This window comes from Adiantum capillus-veneris, chromosome 11 (genome assembly GCF_014529385.1).
Source record: "Adiantum capillus-veneris isolate H3 chromosome 11, ASM1452938v2, whole genome shotgun sequence".
Lineage (NCBI taxonomy): Eukaryota > Viridiplantae > Streptophyta > Polypodiopsida > Polypodiales > Pteridaceae > Adiantum > Adiantum capillus-veneris.
The window spans coordinates 65,143,563-65,163,339 of record NC_140941.1 but is presented as its reverse complement, the minus strand read 5'-3'; the positions used below and the strand labels follow the sequence as shown (position 1 = coordinate 65,163,339).

Here is a 19,777-nt window from a genome sequence, read left to right as displayed (position 1 = left end):
AAAAACCGTTGGTTCTCGCTATTTCCGCGATACATCATAGGAGCTTCGAGGATATGGTCGATCAGTGTGCCACAGATACAGATTTTGCAGATATTTTCACACGGATACGGGATGGGGAGACAGTAGCTGGATACTCCCTTCGGGAAGGCTACTTGATGAAAAAGACTATGTTGTGCGTTACACAGCCGTTGAGGGAAAAGGTTATGACTGATTGCCACTGTCCACCTTTTACGGGTCACCGCGGCATTGCTACCACCATGAAAGGGGTAGAGAGAGATTTCTTTTGGCGGAGACTGAAGAAGGATGTGGAAGAGTTTGTGCGCAGTTGCTTGGTATGCCAGAAGGTCAAGTTTGACAGGCATAAGGCACAGGGATTGTTACAGCCTTTACCCATACCCACCCGCCCCTGGGAAAATATTGAAATGGATTTCATTTTTTTTTCTCTCCCGAGAATACAGAATGATCACGATGATTTTCCAATTACATGGCACGTCTGAGACGATTGTCTCCGACAGAGACCCCAGATTTATGAGTTTGTTTTGGAAGGCAATTTGGGAGAACATTGGCACGCGGTTGCAGTTCTCGTCATCGTTCCACTTGCAGACTGACGGGCAATCTGAGATTGCCAATTCAGTGATTTTAGATTTATTGAAGTCTTGTATCTCGCATCAGAAGACTCAATGGGAAAAGAACTTACCTTTGGTGGAATTTGCCTACAATAACAATAACACGATACACTCTTCGACGGGGAAGACGCCATGTGAGATTGTTGAAACTGCTGCGAAGGTTCCATCCTGAGTGAGCACAAAAGATTAGAAATTTGAAGAGGATGAATATTCGCGAGATTTGGATACGGCTTTTGCCAAGGTTCGCGAGACTTTGCAGGAGTCTCAAGAACGACAGAAAAAGGCAGCGGATCGCCATCGTCGCGACTGGAAACTGAAGGAGGATGATTGGGTGCTCTTACTTTTGAGAAGGCACGCCTAAGAAAGAAAAAGGGAAAGGAGAGGCTTTTTCCAAAGCTTAGTATGTGATACTACGGACCTTTCCAGATTACTGACAAGATAAATGATGTCTCCTTCCGATTGAAACTGCCAGATACTTGGAGGATTCACAATGCATTGCATGTGAGTCTCTTGAAACCTGTTAAGGGTGATGTGCCTGATGATGGGGAGCCTGATGAGCAACCCAAAGTGGAAGAAAACGAGGAGATCCTTGTTCCTGAACAGATTTTGGCACATAATGATACGAAGAAAGGTAAAGTCCGAAGGCGGTTCTTGGTTAAGTTCAAGAACTTTCCTGCATTTGATGCGAAGTGGATGGAGGAGGAGGACCTAGCAGATACTCCTCGGATTGTGAAACTTTACCTCGATGTTTTGGTTTAGCATAGTCTACTCTAAACGGAACCCAGAATTCAGCTTGGCCGGAGATTTGGTGCAGTGGGATGCACAAGAGGGGAGTCACTCCACTCCTTTGTCAACAGATGCCTCGATTTTGATACTAAAGTCACTGATGTCTCTTTGAGCTTCAGGGATACTGAGAGCTGACAGTATTCTGCTGGATGACTTTATGAAATGGAATTCCTGATTATGATACTGATTTGTTCTTGACTTCTTGTGAGTGCAGGAACTGATAGCCGAAATGACTGCAGCATTTTGGTCTGATTGATCTCGAATAGACATGGTTGCAATAGGGGTTAGTCAATTGGACATCGATGAGGTCCCGATTGGACCTAGATGTGATTGCTAGCTACATTGCCGATAAATCATGGTCTAAGATCCGAATGAATGTTGAATGTCATGTGATGTCCTGTGATGTCTGGTGATGTCCTGTGCTGTCGTGTGATGTGACTGTCGATTTTGTACATGTGCTAGATGTGTGTTCCTAGTACGTAGGTACTAACAGTCAGTGTCTCCTAAGACGGTTTATGGCTTTTGTCGGTTTTGCAGGCGTTATCGCGGTCGATTACAATGCTTTCAAGAGGGGGGTATGTCACAAAGTGATGACGTGGCGGACAGCAAAAACCCTAATTTCTGCCAAAAACCCTAAAATTCCTGCAAACCCTAATTTTGCCAGAAACCCTAATTTCTGGAAATCGCAGAGGCTGAAATTTTTTTAAAAAAAATTTTGGAAAATGATGAGCTACGCAAATTTCGCTTTTTCTCTACTTCAATGAGAAAGAGAGAGAGAATGCTTTTGCTTTCATGTTTTGACTCTCTGTGAGAGAGAGAGAGAGAGAGAGAGAGCAATTGCTTTTGATTTGAAGCTTTTGGGGCTCTGCTTTTGGGCATCCCTTGTAACCTTTTTCACTTCTCAGGGCCTCTGGACGCAGAGTCTGAGAGTGAAACCCTAACCGCTCTTTTGTATTTTGATGATTGATTAATATAAAAAGAAATACCGAAAGGGGCGCCAGTCTTTGGGGCCAATATCTCTAAGCACGGAACTCTGCCGGGCCAGTGCAAATCTATTGTAATCTGTGAATTGTTTTGAAGCGGTTATTTGGTGCTGTCGCGGTTGATTCTTGACTTGGAGTGTCCAAGTCTGTTACAGTAGTGCAGTTGCTCTTCTACACTCCTAATCATTTGGATTGCTACCTTCAGCATTGCTTACACTCACCCTTGGTAACCTTACAGCAGACTTATCCCCCGACCTGGGCAATAGGCCGATCCCAGCTCATTTACCTTGAGAGCCACACCGAGTTGCGATTTCGTGGCGTTGTTGGTGCAGATTCTGTTTTGGTTGACACCGGAGGATTGGAGGCAGGAATACAGGCAAGACGGCACAGACAGATTGGTCTGGCCTTTCCTCTTCTTAGAGGATCTTCACAACGCAAACTGCTCAATCTGGCTTCCATACTTCTACAGGATGATTATGGTGCAGACAGATTGGTCTGACCACACCACTTTTCAGAGGCCGTTCACAGCGTAGACTGTTAAGTCTGGCTTTCCCCTCATCTTGGATTACCCTACCTACTGACAGGACACCCTACGGTGGTGGTCCGTGCAGTCTACCGATGACTGCTGCAACTTACGATAACTTCTACAGAGCACACTGTTTAGTCAGGCTTTCCTTGTTTCGGAGGACGTTTACGGCGCAGATTGCTACATTTGGCCTTCCTGGAGTTTTTCACAGCTTAGCGGCTTAGCCACCTGACCACCTTCGGTCAGGTTCATGCATTGACAGGCTTCTAATCATTCTCATGACGGTTCCTAGGCTTCTCCATTTTCTCCACACGTTTTGACTACAGACACCACAGATCCTATTGGGCAAGAAACTTGCAAGTCTATTGGCACTTCTTTTATGACAATGAGTTGTTTCCACACTCAGTTCGGGACCTTCACGCAGTATCCCACCCTGTATCGGCGGAGTATAACAGTTTGCTACACTGCTCGTGACATCATCTTTCCACGGAGATTTCTTGACAATCAAGACACCCCAGACTGCTGCTACACTTGCGGAGTTTCCCGAAGTATTGTCCTTCACTGGACATCGCAGCAGACATCTTCAGCATTTGCCTCACATCTTCGGCTCATCCGGTTTGTTCAGCATCAGGTGTTGAGAGGGAGTGTTAGACTTACACCACTCTGCTGCTTCACAGGTCTAGGGCATACTTGTACGGCTAGTATGTCTCCGGGCTGGCCACCCTAGTCTAGGTTGCTTCTGGTCCGACCGCCCACTTTTGTCCAGGTGCCCACATATATTTCTATATATCATTTGTCTGTTGGGTAGTGGGGATTTTTATCATGCCTTACCCTACCTCCCCTTGGGCACCTATTATGGGGCCCGGGGGGTACCCACTTCCACATCTCTCATCTCACAAAGAACACACATCTGATTGTATAGAATGTCTTCTGCTCATGGTAGTCATGGGGGATTGATCGCCCCCTCTTCACAATCTCTGGCGTTTGTGTCTACTCATGTTATGCGTTAGACAGCCGTCGAGGGAAAAGGTTCTAACAGAATGCCACAGTTGTAACAGACTTGGACACTCCAAGTCAAGAATCAATCGCGACAGCACCAAATAACCACTTCAAAACGAATCAGAGATCACAATAGATTTGCACTGGCTCGGCGGAGTTCCGTGCCTAGAGATATTGGCCCCAAAGACTGGCGCCCCTTTCGGTATTTCTTTATGTATTAAATCAATTGTCAAAGTACAAAGAGCGGTTAGGGTTTCACTCTTAGACTCTGCGTTCAGATGCTCTGAGAAGTGAGGCCCTCACCACGTATAAAAAGATTACAAGGGATGCCCAAAAGCAGAGCCCCAAAAAGCTTCCAGTTCAAAAGCAATCTCTCCCTCTCTCAAGAGAGAGCCAAAAAATAAAGCAAATCAAATCTCTCTCTCTCTCCAATTCCCTTGCGTAGCCAAAAAGCTGCCAAATAATGTTGCTAGCTGCTTTTTTTTTCAACCTCCGCAATTTCCGGGATTCCGTACCTGCTGCCACGTGGCACTGGCGCCAAATATTAGGGTTTCAGCCAGCAGTTAGGGTTAGGGTTTCTGCAAAATTAGGGTTTTTGGCAAAATTTAGGGTTTGGAGGATTTTTAGGGTTTCTGGCAGAAATTAGGATTTCTACTGTCGGTAGCTATGTCATCACTTTGTGACATACCCCCCTCTTGAAAGCATTGTAATCGCCCGCGATTACGCCTGCAAAACCGACAAAAGCCATAAACCGTCTTAGCAGACACTAACTGTTAGTACCTACGTACTAGGAACACACATCTAGCACATGTACCAAATCGACAGTCACATCACAGATATCACAGGACATCACTAGACATCACAGGACATCACATGACATTCAACATTCATTCGGATCTTAGACCATGATTTATCGGCAATGTAGCTAGCAATCGCATTTAGATCCAATCGGGACCTCATCGATGTCCGATTGACTAACCCCTATTGCAACCATGTCTATTCGAGATCAATCAGACCAAAATGCTGCAGTCATTTCGTCTATCAGTTCCTGCGCTTAAGAGAAGTCAATAACAAATCAGTATCATAATCAGGAATTCCATTTCATTAAAGTCATACAGCAGAATACTGTCAGCTTTCAGTATTCCCTGAAGCTCAAAGAGACATCAGTGACTCTAGTATCTAAATCAAGGCATCTATTAACAAAGGAGCGGAGCGACTCCCCTCTTGTGCATCCCATTGCACCGGATCTCCGGCCAAGCTGAATTCTGGGTTTCGTTTGGAGTAGACTATGCTAAACCAAAAGCATCGACGTAAAGTTTCACAATCTGAGGAGTATCTGCTAGGTCCTCCTCCTCCATCCACTTCGCATCAATGCAGGATAGTTCTTGAACTTAACCAAGAACCGCCTTCGGACTTTACCTTTAGTTTTCGTATCCTTATGTGCCAAAATCTGTTCAGGAACAAGGATCTCCTCGTTTTCTTCCACTTCGGGTTGCTCATCAGGCTCCCCATCATCAGGCACATCACCCTTGAAAGGTTTCAAGAGACTCACATGAAATGCATTGTGAATCCTCCAAGTATCTGGCAGTTTCAATTGGAAGGAGACATCATTTATCTTTTCAGTGATCTGGAAAGGTCCGTAGTATCGCATATTGAGCTTTGGAAAAAGCCTCTCCTTTCCCTTTTTCTTTCTTAGGCGTGCTTTCTCAAAACGTAAGAGCACCCAATCATCCTCCTTCAATTTCAAGTCGCGACGATGGCGATCCGTTGCCTTTTTCTGTCGTTCTTGAGACTTCTGCAAAGTCTCGCGAACCTTGGCAAAAGCCATATCCAAGTCTCGCGTATATTCATCCGCTTCAAAGATCTTATCTTTCGTGCTTAGGAAGGGTGGAACCTTCGCAGCACCTTCAACAATCTCAAATGGCGCCTTCCCCGTCGAAGAGTGTATCATGTTATTGTAGGCAAATTCCACCAAAGGTAAGTACTTTTCCCATTGAGTCTTCTGATCAGAGATATAAGACTTCAATAAATCTAGAACCACTGAATTTGCAATCTCAGATTGCCCATCAGTCTGCGGGTGGAACGATGACGAGAACTGCAACCGCGTGCCAATGTTCTCCCAAATTGCCTTCCAAAACAAACTCGTAAATCTGGGGTCTCTGTCGGAGACAATCGTCTCAGGCATGCCATGTAATCTGAAGATCTGGGCCACAAACAGTCTCGCTAAGTGATCCGGCTTGACTGTTTTCTTCACTGGAATGAAACGAGCCTGTTTGCTAAATCTGTCAATAACAGTCCAGATACCATCGTGACCACTCTGTGTTCTTGGGAGATCAAAAATGAAATCCATTGCAATACTTTCCTAGGGGCGGGTGGGTATGGGTAAAGGCTGTAACATTCCCTGTGCCTTATGCCTGTCAAACTTGACCTTCTGGCATACTAAGCAACTGCGCACAAACTCTTCCACATCCTTTTTGAGTCTCGGCCAAAAGAAGTATCTCTCCACCCCCTTCATGGTGGTAGCAATGTTGCGGTGACCCGTAAAAGGTGGACAGTGGCATTCAGTCATAACCTTTTCCCTCAACGGCTGTGTAACGCACACATAGTCTTTCTCATCAAGTAGCCTTCCCGAAGGGAGTATCCAGCTACTGTCTCCCCATCCCGTATCCGTGTGAAAATATCTGCAAAATCTGTATCTGTGGCATACTGATCGACCATATCCTCGAAGCTCCTATGATGTATTGCGGAAATAGCTAGAACCAACGGTTTCCGAGACAAAGCATCTGCCACCACATTCTTCTGTCCCTGCACATGGACAATCCGGAAGTGAAACTGTGACAAGAAGTTCGCCCACCGCATCTGCTTTTCCGAAAGCTGCTTCTGTGACAAGAAGTAGCGCAAACTCTGATGGTCTGTGAAGATAGTAAAATCCGCTCCGAGTAGGTAATGCCGCCACTACGTAAGAGCATGGATAACCGCCAAAAGCTCTTTCTCATATATCTGTGTTGTCATCTCCGGCCTAGAGAACAATCGGCTCTCGTAAGCAATGACATGGTCTTCTTGCATCAAGACCGCACCCAGACTACGACCACAAGCATCACAATATACTTCAAATGACTTCTGCAAGTCCGGCAAAGTCAAAACTGGTCCCGTAGTCAATTTCTCTTTCAATGTTTGAAAGGCAGTCACCTCTGTGGATCCCCACGAGAAAGGGACTCCTTTCTGTGTAAAGACATGCAAAGGGGAAGCAACCTCTGCAAACTTTTGCATGAACCGCCTGTAGTACAAACACAGTCCCAAGAAGCTTCTCACTTCATGGACATTCTTCAAATTGGGCCAATCACGTATACTCTCTATCTTGGCCGGGTCCATTTGCACTCCAGCTGCTGAGACAATGTGTCCCAAAAAGTGTATCTCTGGTAGGAAAAATTCACTTTTCTTTGCATTAATCACTAACTTGTGATCCGTAATGCCTGAAAGACCTGAAGCAGATGATCTCTGTGTTCTGCCTCATTCTTGGAGAAAACAATGATGTCGTCAAAGAAAGTGCCAACAAATAGCATGTACTCTCGAAAAATCATGTCCATCATCCGGTTAAATGTCGCACGAGCATTGGTTAAGCCAAATGGCATCACCAAAAACTCAAATAACCCAAAAGTCGTCCGAAAGGCCGTCTTTGTAGACGTCTCCCAACGCGATTCGGATCTAATGATATCCACTCTTCAAGTCAATCCTGCTAAAGCACGAGGATCCCTGTAACCTGTCGAGTATATCATCGATCCTAAGAATCGGAAATCTGTTCTTGATGGTGATTTGTTGAGAGCTCTATAATCGATGCACATCCTCCAAGATCGTCTTTCTTCAAAACCAACAACACTAGAGAGCAATACGGTGAAGTACTAGGCTGGACAAGACCCTTTTCCAAAAGGTCTTTCACTTGGTTCATAATCTCTTCATTCTGTGCTCGGCTCACACGATAAGGTGGCCGGTTCGGTGGTGTGCTTCCAGGTATCAGATCAATGGTATGATCTTCACGACGAGCAGGTGGTAACTCTCCTGGTAGGCCCTCTGAGAAGCAATCGGCGTGAGAGTGGAGAAAATCTTGGCGTTCTTTATCAAGTTTAGACACATTTGTCCTATCCTTATCGCTCAATTCTATCATAAAGATCGAGTAAACAAACAGACTGGATTTCATTAATTTTGAAATGGCCGAAGCCGATACAATAGGGACAGACTCGCCCTTCAGTTTAATATCAAGTACAATTGTTATGCCTTATTCTGTAGTCAAAGTCGCTTTTCTCGCCGGATAATCGACCACGGCATTGTTCTTGTGGTACCACGGAATCCCTAAGAGAACATCACAACCCTCCAAAGGCATTATGAAGAAGTCCTCCTGCCCCAAATACCCCTGACAATGCAACCGAAGTTTGCCAATGACGGGTGTCCCTACCGGGTGCCGCTAGAACTGCCTACGCAAGTGGTCCCATCCGATCGGGAGTAATCTCGAGCCGCGCTGCCAATTCCGGTGAAATGAAGTTGGCCTTGGCTCCTCCATCAACGAAGATCAGGGCCTCTTGATCTTTCACTTTGCCCCAAGCTCGGCAAAGTTCTGTACTCTCGTCCATGGTGTTGGGATCGGTCCCACACAATCTAGAACCAGTCCTGTTTTCATCTTGCCTTTTCATCCACGTTCCTCAGCCGCTCTCGAACTCTCAGGCCTGTCGTCGTCCTTATCATTCTGTTCTTTCTGTGCCTTTTTAGGGCACTTCGCGGAGATGTGTCCATGTTCCCCGCATCCAAAACACTTCCCCTCCTTGATGAATCGAGCTCGCTCTTGAGGAGTAAGCCTGGGTCGTGCATCCTTTTTCTCTGTGTTGCTCTTTTTCTTTCTACTTTCATTCCCAGAAGTCCGTTCGGCTCGTTGTGTCATGGCCTCATCTGTGGGGTAGGTCAGACTGCCAGAGTGAATGGCAAAGCCCCCGCTTCGCATGACTCATCAACTCCTGAATAGAAGCTAACTTCTGCTCCAAGCAGTGATCTCGGATCTCTGTAGGTAGACCCAAGGTGAGCCGCTCAATCTGTTCTCTGGACGAGATCTTCTTGAATGAAGAGGCGGGTAGAAAAGAGCTCCAGTATCTTTCACAGTAAGCATTGATTGTATCTTTCTTGCTCATCCGAAGATGGTTCCAAGCAGCTCGTATATCTCATTCATATTCTTGCGTCAACCGAGAAGAAATATAAAGCTTTTTAAATTTCAGCCATTTAACTTGCGTTGTCTTGTTTAAAAGAAGCGTGGACCACCAAGTACGAGCATTCCCCTTAAAGTAAGAGACAGCTCTCCGAATCTTGGAGTGCTTTGAATAGCGTCCTCCTGCGAAAGCGATGTCAAACTGCTATATAAAAGACAAAGCCTTCGAAGCATCTGAGTATCTTGAAAAAGTATCAAACTTGATCGAGTGGCCACCTTCCTTAAACTCTCTGACTTTCTTGCTTTTATCTTCGAGAAAGTCACACTGGTTGGCTTTGTAAAAAATCTTCTTGTTCGCATAAAAGTTTCCGTCATCGGAATCTGAGCTGTCTGTAGACGAGTCCTCAGCTCGTATATCTCATTCATATTCTTGCGTCAACCAAGAAGAAATATAAAGCTTTTTAAATTTCAGCCATTTAACTGGCGCTGTCTTGTTTAAAAGAAGCGTGGACCACCAAGTACGAGCATTCCCCTTAAAGTAAGAGACAGCTCTCCGAATCTTGGAGTGCTTTGAATAGCGTCTTCCCGCGAAAGCGATGTCAAACTACTTTATAAAAGACACAGCCTTCGAAGCATCTGAGTATCCTGAAAAAGTATCAAACTTGATCGAGTGGCCACCTTCCTTAAACTCTCGGACTTTCTTGCTTTTATCTTCGAGAAAGTCATACTAGTTGGCTTTGTAAAAATTCTTCTTGTTCGCATATAAGTTTCCGTCGTCGGAATCTGAGCTGTCTGTAGACGAGTCCTGAGTAGAACTGTCAGTCTCTGGGCGAGATTTAGCCTTCTTTGCCTTTTTCTTGCCATTTCCGAAGCTTTGTTTCTTGCTTTGCTTTTTATCTTTTCTGTCTTCTTCGCTCGCATTTGAAGAGCTAGAAGAACTCTCAGAAGAAGAAGAAGAAGAAGAACTGGGTACTCCTTCAAATCGAACACGCTTCTTCTGTTTCTTTGCCTTGTCAAAGTCGACTGACGACCCAAATATCCCAGGAAGTCAATGCTTTTCTTCTGATTTTGCCGTGCTTTTTGGCTTTCTTTTGCACGTCAAAAAGCTGAGCAATCCGTGCATCAACCACCTCTTGTAATTCCTTCTCTGAATACTGTTTGTGATCAGAAGGTTTCTTGAGAGCGGGTTTCAGAGGTGGTGTAGTGGTTTTCTGTCGCTGCGCATGCACTTCTTGAAAAGAAGTCTCGCTCATATATTTTGCCAACTTTGGATCCTTCGCAAAACTGAGCATCATCTTTGTTGCATCGCCGATCAATTGACGACGCTTCATCTCTCTTTGCTCCACCTGAGTAGGCCGAGACGGGCCATACTCTCTGCCGGAATCTTCGTTGTGATCCGTGCTTGCATCTCCAAATGCAGAGGGAGACGACTGATCCTTGTGTGAAGCCATAGGTGCCGCGGAAAAAAAATTGGGGATCGGATTTCCCGCAGAAGAGAAATCGGTCGTGCTCTGATACCACTGTAACAGACTTGGACACTTCAAGTCAAGAATCAATCGCGACAGCACCAAATAACCACTTCAAAACAATTCACAGATCACAATAGATTTGCACTGGCCCAGCGGAGTTCCGTGCCTAGAGATATTGGCCCCAAAGAGTAGCGCCCCTTTCGGTATTTCTTTATGTATTAAATCAATTGTCAAAGTACAAAGAGCGGTTAGGGTTTCACTCTCAGACTCTGCGTCCAGATGCTCTGAGAAGTGAGGCCCTCACCGCGTATAAAAAGATTACAAGGGATGCCCAAAAGCAGAGCCCCAAAAAGCTTCCAGTTCAAAAGCAATCTATCTCTCTCTCAAGAGATAGCCAAAAAATAAAGCAGATCAAATATCTCTCCCTCTCCAATTCCCTTGCGTAGCCAAAAAGCTGCCAAATAACGTCGCTAGCTTCTTCTTTTTTCAACCTTCGCAATTTCCGGAATTTCCGCCAAGTTTTAGGGTTTCCAGCCACTTAGGGTTTCAGCCAGCAATTAGGGCTAGGGTTTCCAAAAATTAGGGTTTTTGGCATAAATTAGGTTTGCAGGATTTTGGTAAAAATTAGGGTTTCTGTTGTCGGTAGCCACGTCATCACTTTGTGACAACAGTCTGCCTTTTATGGGTCACCGCGGCATTGCTACCACCTTGGAAGGGGTAGAGAGAGACTTCTTTTGGCCGAGACTCAAGAAGGATGTGGACGAGTTTGTGCGCAATTGCTTGGTATGCCAGAAGGTCAAGTTTGATAGGCATAAAGCACAGGGATTGTTACAGCCTTTACCCATACCCACCGAACCTAGGAAAGTATTGCAATGGATTTCACCTCCCGAGAACATAGCGTGGGCACGATTGTTTACTGCCCAGGTCTTCAGATTACATGGCATGCCTAAGGCAACTTGTCTCCAACAGGACCCAAGGTTCATGAGTTTGTTTTGGACGGGTATTTGGGAGAACATAGGCATGTGGTTGTAGTTCTCATCATCGTTCCACCCGCAGACTGACGGGCAATCAAAGATTGCTAATTCAGTGGTACTGAATTTGTTGAATTCTTCTATGTTGGATCAGAAGACTACATGGGAAAGGTGTTTACCTTTGGTGGAATATGCCTACGGAAACACGATTAACTCTTTGATGGGGAAGGTGTCATTCGACATTATTGAATTTGCTACAAAGGTTCCACCCTTCCTTAGCACGAAAGATAAGATTTTTCTGTGAAGCCGATCAGTTCACGAGGGACTTGGTCCGGAAGGCTTTCGAGAAATCTCAGAAAAAGGTAGCAGATCGCCATCGTCGAAATTTGAAATTGAAGGAGGATGATTGGGTGCTCTTATGTTTTGAGAAGGCACGCTAGAGAAAGAAAAAAGGGAAAGGAGCGGCTTTCTTGAAAGCTTAGCATGAGATAGTGTGGACCTTTTCAAATTTTCCGCAAAGATAAATGATATCTCCTTTGGACTGAAGCTGCCAGAATACTTGGAGGATTCACAATGTTTTTCATGTGAGTCTCTTAAAGCCTTTTGAAGGCGATGTGCCTGATGATGGGAAGCCAAAGGTGCAACCCGAATTGGACGAAAAAGAGCAAATACTCGTTCCAGAACAAAAATTGGCACAGAAAGAAAGAAAGAAGGTAAAGCGAACTGACGGTTCTTAGTTAAATTCAAGACCTACTTCGCAATGGATGCGAAGCAAATGGAGGAGGAAGACCTAGCAGATATTCCTCGGAATCTTTACCTTGAAGCTTTTGGTTTAGCATAGTCTATTTCAAATGGAACCCAGAATTCAGCTTGGCCGGAGATCTGGTGCAGTGGGTTTGCACAAGAGGGGAGTTACTCCGCTCCTTTGTCAACAGATGCCTCGATTTTTGAATACTAGAGTCACTGATGTCTCTTTAAAATTCAGGGATACTGAGAGCTGACAATATTCTGTTGTATGACTTTATGAAATGGAATTCTTGAATATGAAACTGATTTGTTCTTGACTTCTTTTTGAGTGCAGGAACTGATAGACGAAATGATTGTAGCATTTTGGTCTAAATGATTTGGAATAGACATGGTGTAACAAACTGCTGACGTATCAAAGCCTAAAGAATGGAGCCAACTTACAGATGCCGACCGAGGGACCCAAACCCTAAGAAGAACAAGTAACAGAAGAAGAAGTCCTACCAACTTATGGGGACCCCGTTCGATGGGCCCCCAAGTGACAGAAAGGAAGAAAATAAAGCAAGATCATCCGGACACACGCAAAAACTCATGACGTGGCAAATTTTCGAAAATTGCGCTGGCATGATGACGTGGCAGGCTGTACGGGTTTTTGTAAATCATGCTAGCAACTTTTGGCATTGCTTTCTGGACTAGAAGCTTTTGAGTTTTAAAGGCTTTTTACTATAACTGCTTTTCAGGCCAAGGGCCTTTACATATGAGGTTGGGGCTCATTCTCTGGCATGCTTCCTGGAGAAGGTGCAGAGTCTGGAGTACCGGCTTGTACTATGTTGATGCAATATAAAGAAATACCGAAAGGGGCGCCAAGGTTTGGGGCCAATACTCTCTGGGGTGGAATTCCGCTACTCCGTGTTGCGTGTGCTCTGCTAAAAGTCTATTCGGTCTGTTCTTTTCTATTGGCATGTGGTGCCCGTCTTTGTGACACATGGTTGCAATAGGGGTTAGTCAATCAGGCTTCTGTGAGGTCCTGAGTGGATCTAGATGCGATTGCTAACTGCATTGCCGATAAATCATGGTCTAGGATCCGAATGAATGTTGAATGTGATTTGTCATGTGATGTCCTGTGATGTCGTGTGATGTGACTGTCGATTGGTACATGTGGTAGATGTGTGTTCCTAGTGCGTCGGTACTAACAGTCAGTGTCTGCTAAGACAGTTTATGGCTTCTATCTGTTTTGCAGGCATAATCGAGGGCGATTGCAATGCTTTCAAGAGCGGGGTATGTCACAAAATGGGACGTGGCTGCCCATTCACACACACTCTTTGCCCTACATGGACAAGCCCCAGAAATTGCAAGCTGACATGGCTGGCAATACGGACAGGCCCGCATTTTGTAGAAAGAATGCCACGTGGCAACGTGTACGGATCTCCGCGTTCTACGGCGCTGATTGCGGGAATTTTTGGCAGCTTTTAAGCAATGCTTTTCCTACGCAATTGCTGAGAGAGAGAGAGAGAGAGAGAGAGAGAGAGAGAGAGAGAGAGAGAGAGAGAGAGAGAGAGAGAGAGAAGCTCTGCTTTATTTTATTAAAGAGAGAGACAGAGAACTTATGCTTTATTTTTATTAAAGCCTAAGAGAGAGAAATAGCCTTTGCTTTATTTTTATGAAGGCTTTTAGAAACCTAAGCTTTTGATTTTTATCAGCTTTTGGGGCTCTGCTTTTTAGCATCCCTTGTAATCTTTAAATTCGTGAGCAGGCCTCTCACAACTAAGAGCATATGGACGCAGAGTCTGTGTGCCTACCCGCACTCTTCTATTTTGAACTCAGATTAATTCAAAAAGAAATACCGAAAGGAGCGCCAGTCTTTTGGGCCAATAACTCTAGGCACAGAACTCCGCCGGGCTAGTGTCGAATAAATTGTGAACTGTGAACTCTTTTGAAGTGGTTATTTGGTGCTGTCGCGGTAGATTCTCGACTTGGAGTGTCCAAGTCTATTATAGTCACTTTACATGGAATGGGTATGTTCATGTTTTTCCATGGTTTCAAAAAATTTCATCCTTGGGAGATTCTTGAAGAAGGTAGACGCATGACTATAGACGAAGTTGAAGCATTGAAGGAGCCACAGATGACTTTGTGCCGCTTTTGGTGCGGCCCAAAAAGAAGCAAGCGTTACAGACCTTTATGAAGTTCAAGTATCGCATGACCCACACATCAGAGTGGGCCGGCGAAGAGTTCTTTCCAGGATTCCAAACGTTTTTGGTGATCTCTCTCGACGCCATACAGTTCGGTATCGGTACCTCGCTTTAAAAAGGAGGGGATGTCACGTGCACATCTAACCCTATGTGTACGTGGACAAGCTACTTCATGACTAGGGTTTGGTTCAGTTCAGTTAGCCTAGCTTAGGAAGTGTTCTGGCACTTTTGTGAGTCTGTTCGCAGATCGTGCATGTCCAGGCACTTAGAGTAGATGCATATCCTTTTGGTTGCACACAGCATGATCATCAGATTACCATTAGAACCCATCAGGACCATTTTCACAATGCACAAACCTAATTTCCCTATTTTAGCCATTTTTCAATTGTTATTATTAAGTGACTTTTGTTGGGAAACTGGGTAGGGCAATTTACCCAAGCCAGTATATAAGAAAAGCTAGCGCTAGTGTATTCTCGCAAAAGAGATAGCAGACCAAGTGCACCTTCTCAGCAAGACTAGCAAGAAGACCTAGCGTTTTCAAGCTACCAAGACCAGCCAGCGTTTTCTCAGCATTGCAGATTAGCCCAGCGTTTTGCATTTGCAGATCAACCTGGCGACAGTAGGACACAGCAAGATCCCTAGCGTTTTTGCTACAGACATAAGAACAAGCCTAGCGTTTTTGGACAGCATTTCAGCCTAGCATTTTTACAGATTTCTGGTGTCATCACCTTTCCTACATCAACATTTTGCATTTTCAGCATATCGACTCCGTACCGCAGCCCCCAAACCTCGCAGATCTCACCTTCCTGCAAACAGATCCTCGCCGCACAGTCAGATCAGCTAGGGTTTGTAGATTCAGGCCGGAAAACGCAGATTTCAGCATCTGCGTTTTCAGCGCATCGTCGTAATCGTTGTCGTCACCGACATAGAGTCAGAATTCAGCAAATAAAAGATTTGCAGGTTTCAGCCATTAGCGTTTTCAGATTTAAACCCGTCTCGTCGTCGAATCGTCGGCAAGTCCATAGCATTGTAGAGATTTGTGCAATCAATAGCAAACCGCTCTTGCCATAGAGTGGGGCCTTCGGAGGAGGGTTTGACAACTATCTGGTGTGGTATTCTTCTCTCTTTCTCTCTCAGTCTCAGCACCTTCATTCACAGTGTTTACCCACTTTGTTTATGATCATTTGCATTCTCACTAAAGGAACGGAAGGCTCTCCCTTCAGTAAGTAAAAGGAACCCTTGAGCACAGTTCGGAGCACTCATCTTGAGCAAAGCTCAACATTCACTTCCACTGCACCTTACAGGCCATGAGATATAGAGGCCTTTTACAACCAAACCACCCCGCAACCTGCGTCCTTTGGAGGTGCTGAGAGTAACCACTACTCAGACTTCTTAATAGTTAATACTCTCCCCGTAATAACCATCCAGATTCAAGCCATGAGTAAAAAAACAACCCTTTTCAAACATTTAAATTTCTTCAGTACTCCTCCCGGGAGTAAATCACCAATCATTGAAAGCAGTATTAAAACCAGAGTCTAAACAATTCAAATCGGCACCAAGACAGGTTTGAAACAGATACCATCCATTTCAAACAAACTTCAAACAGTATATATAAGAAAAATCATTCGGGTTTTTGTTCCGACAGTCGAACTTTGAGGACAACTGGCTTGTCCTTCTGCAACAAGGTAATTGTTCCAAATCTGGAGTGTTGTCATTCTTGTCATGCCACGGCATGCCCAAGAGAACGTCATAGTTGCCCAACTTCATAATGTGAAAATCCACTTTTTTATGATCTCCTTGGATGGTCAGTGAAAGAGCACCGATGAGAGGTACCACCTTCTAGGTCTGACCGGTGGCTAACTCAGCTTCAATTTCGCCACCCTGTGGATCATAATCAAAGTCCATCTACTTCAGGAATTCTGGATGGATGAAGTTTTTGGTAGCTCCTCGGTCAAAAAAATTTAGAGCTTTGAAGCCGTGGACTTTGCCATATGCTCGACACAATTCCTTTATACTTTCTAGGCGTTTCTAGGCATATGCCATAGATGTCAGGTACAAGGCCAATGGCCGGTTTAGCTCGTTTTGGTCCTGGGGTTGTATCAACCGTCGACGCAGGCGTCGGCTCCTCTAGTTTGTCAATGCGATGGGGATAACCAAAATAGTTATGCCCTATTTGAAAGCATTTAAAGTATCGGCCTTCTTGTAATAAGGTGCTCGTTGTTGAGGTGTCAAACGAGGCCTTTGCGATTGACTTTCACAAGAATCTCGAGAATTTGTTCGTTGTTGCCAAGAGTTCCGATTATTGGCCGGAGTTGCTTCTGTAGTAAACTCTAGCTTTCCTTTCATCAATTTGTAGTCGACCGCGGCATGGTCCATGAGCTCTTGCATGGTTGAGACTTGATTGAAAGAGTGGGTTTGCTATGTCACCTCTCTGATAGGACCGGTATGCTTTCAGAAAAGCACACGATTGGAGCTTTGATACCACTGTAACATGATGGATATTACGTGCCAATGGAAAAGAACAGACTAAACAGACTTTAGACGCTTCAAAAACAATTGAACTGAAACAAATGCACGACAGACAAGACAGAATGTGACAGAGTTCCACCCCGAGAGAGCAGTGGCCCCAAACCCTAGCGCCCCTTTCTGTATTTCTTTATATTGCTTCAACTCAACAAGCTGGTTAATTGTCCTCTGCAATCCCACGTGGAGACGTGCCAGAGACTGAGCATGGCACATATTTAAAGGTCGTTGGCCTCTCAAAAGCAATTACATGAAAAGCTACCGCTCAAAAGCTAGCGTAGAGGATCTGCCACGTCATCAAAAGTCAGCGCGTTTCGCGGAATTCCGTATCGCCTGCCACGTCATCGACGCGAATCATGGGTGTCTGTACAACTACCACATCATCACGTTTTTGTGCAGAGATTGAGTGTGTGTGTGTGGTCCTGCTTTATTTTAATGCCCCTAAGCACTTGGGCCCCATTGGACGGGGTCCCGTAAGTTGGTGGGAACTCTTCTTTAAAATTTGGCCACTTGCGAAGACTTTGCAAGTTGGTAAAACTTCTTCTACTGTTGCTTTTTCTTCTCTTGCTTCTCCACTTAGGGTTTAGGCCCCTTAGCCAAGATCTGCGAGTCAGCTCAGGTCTTCAATGGCTTGACACATCAGCAGTTTGGGATTATACTTGTGTAAGGGCTGCCGAATGCAAATCATGCCCCCCCCCCCCCCCCCCCCCCCCCCCCCCCCGTTTTTTTCGGGACGTTACGTTGGCAAATCCGTACGTTGAGCCATGTCATCGTCTCAGATCTCACCTCTATCAAAAACTGGCGCGTCAACTGCCACGCCATCACTTGTGACACTAATGGTGTGCCATTTGCCGATTGAGCTTATGCGCTTCACGTATTCATCTATGCCCAACTTTGCAACAAGTTCTACAAAAATAGAGTTTTTGGCACAACCACCGTCAAAGAAGGTTAGAGCGCCCTTGTTACGAACTCGTCCCCATGCTCCCTCACGAATCATGTACAGGCTCTCCTACTAGGTCTGGAACCAATCCAACAAAGGGCGAGGCCTCTTGATGTTGTTGTTTCCATTGGTATTAGTACTCTCTCTGAAAATGTGTCCGGTGTGGCCACAAGTGTAACACTTCCCTTGAGCTCTGTACTTGGCCATCTGCTAAGGGGTTAACTGGAAATGCGGAGTCGGTGTCTTTGTGAAGGTCAAAAAGATTGTTGTGGGTGAGTTGACAATGAAGTGGGTGAGTTGATGATGAATTGTTTGCCCGAAAAGTGGTGTTCTGATGTGGATGTGTTGAAGGATTGTTCTGAAAGACCAATTCCTTTCTCGTGATATGGTATCCCACTCTAGCATGAGACATACGTTGACAAATATTGAAAATGCTCCAATGTAAGAACACTTTGTGGCTTTCACACCAAGTCAACATCTTTTGTGAATCTGGAATAAGAACACCTCCACCTTATTAATTTAACTTCATAGCTATTAGTTGTCACATTTGTCGAAGTCAAAAAAGCAATCGTAAATGCATTGGAGTATTGCTTTTCTTGTAGAAACAAGAAAATGGCTGGGCCGAACACCATTGGAACTAGCTTCTTCCACGTGAAAATCACAAGAAGACAGTGCGCTACTAATCAACAGAAATCCACCTGAATCTGCATCATTTAACAGCGAACTGAGGAAGGTAGATGGAGAAAAAGACGGTCAAGCTGTCACCAATATGCTTCTATTGTAATACGGTCCTTGAGTAAAGTAATGACATCGTCAAGCAAAATGGCAGACTTCTTCACCAAGTTCCCTGGACGCCTTTCAACTTCAACTTGTTTCTGGTGAAATTCACCATCAGTGCAAAGCTAAGGAGCGTCACAAAATGCTAACAAGCTTAATTGGCTGCTTGCTATTTTACCTCTTCAAACGGGGTTTTCACACACGACTGGCTTCTCCTCCATTCTTGCCACTCGTTAATCTTTTCCTTAGTTGGACCCATCAGTCTCCACACTCTCTCTCTCTCTCTCTCTCTCTCTCTCTCTCTCTCTCTCTCTCTCTCTCTCTCTCTCTCTCTCAACCAAAACCCTTAATCAAGAAATACTCACCGCCTCTGATAGAAGATCCTCCTTGAAGTCGTAGCGCGTGAGCTCCAGGATACTAGCAGAAGCTGTGTCACTTGCGATTTTTCCAGAAAGAACGTAAGAAATGTCTTCTTTCCGAGAATTGGGGCCGCTGGACGCCCAAGCAGCACAAAAAAGAGGAGAGTTCCCCTCTTTCTGGGCTTTAAGGTGGCGGGTGCGCGGCCGCCTGCTCATGGCCATGATACACAGAATTCAGAATCAAGCCAACGAGCAACTCAACGTGAAGCTGTGTGCGCGCGCGCGTTCGTGCGTGAGAGAGAGAGAGAGAGAGAGAGCGTAAAAAATGGACTTGTGCTTCTAACGATGTCCCTATGTGCCTCGGGTTTCAAACTATGTGCCTGTACCCATTAGGGAATATGCTCTTAATGTTCTCCCAAAAAAGGAGCAGCTAATAAACCTAGGAAATTCCAACTACTAGTGCCCTGAAGCGCTACACTAGGATAGAGAGGTTCCTACCTTGATAGTACATAATCTTGCAGAGGCTACGTCTTTGTTGTATGACAGTCTAATGTATGTTGTGTTCTTCTCCTTGTAGACAAAAACAACAAAACCACCATTTTAGTGGAAATAGTTCAATGTTTTTTACTCAATGCTACTCACATATATGTTTTCTACTCAATGCTACAAGTGAATATAAACACATCGTACGCACAAT

The 19,777-nt window shown here is 45.0% G+C and overlaps 1 protein-coding gene across 1 annotated transcript in view; it reads right to left on the bottom strand.

Annotated features, from left to right (window-relative positions):
• LOC147447361 (SEC12-like protein 1) overlaps positions 1-19,421 on the bottom strand; it is a 43,800-nt gene extending 24,379 nt beyond the window's left edge. The window contains exon 1 of the mRNA XM_086523184.1: positions 19,087-19,421. Within this exon, the coding sequence (XP_086379310.1) occupies positions 19,087-19,302 (216 nt within the window). The 5' untranslated portion in view covers positions 19,303-19,421. The remainder of the gene's footprint in view (positions 1-19,086) is intronic.
• Between the last annotated feature and the right edge of the window lie 356 nt (positions 19,422-19,777).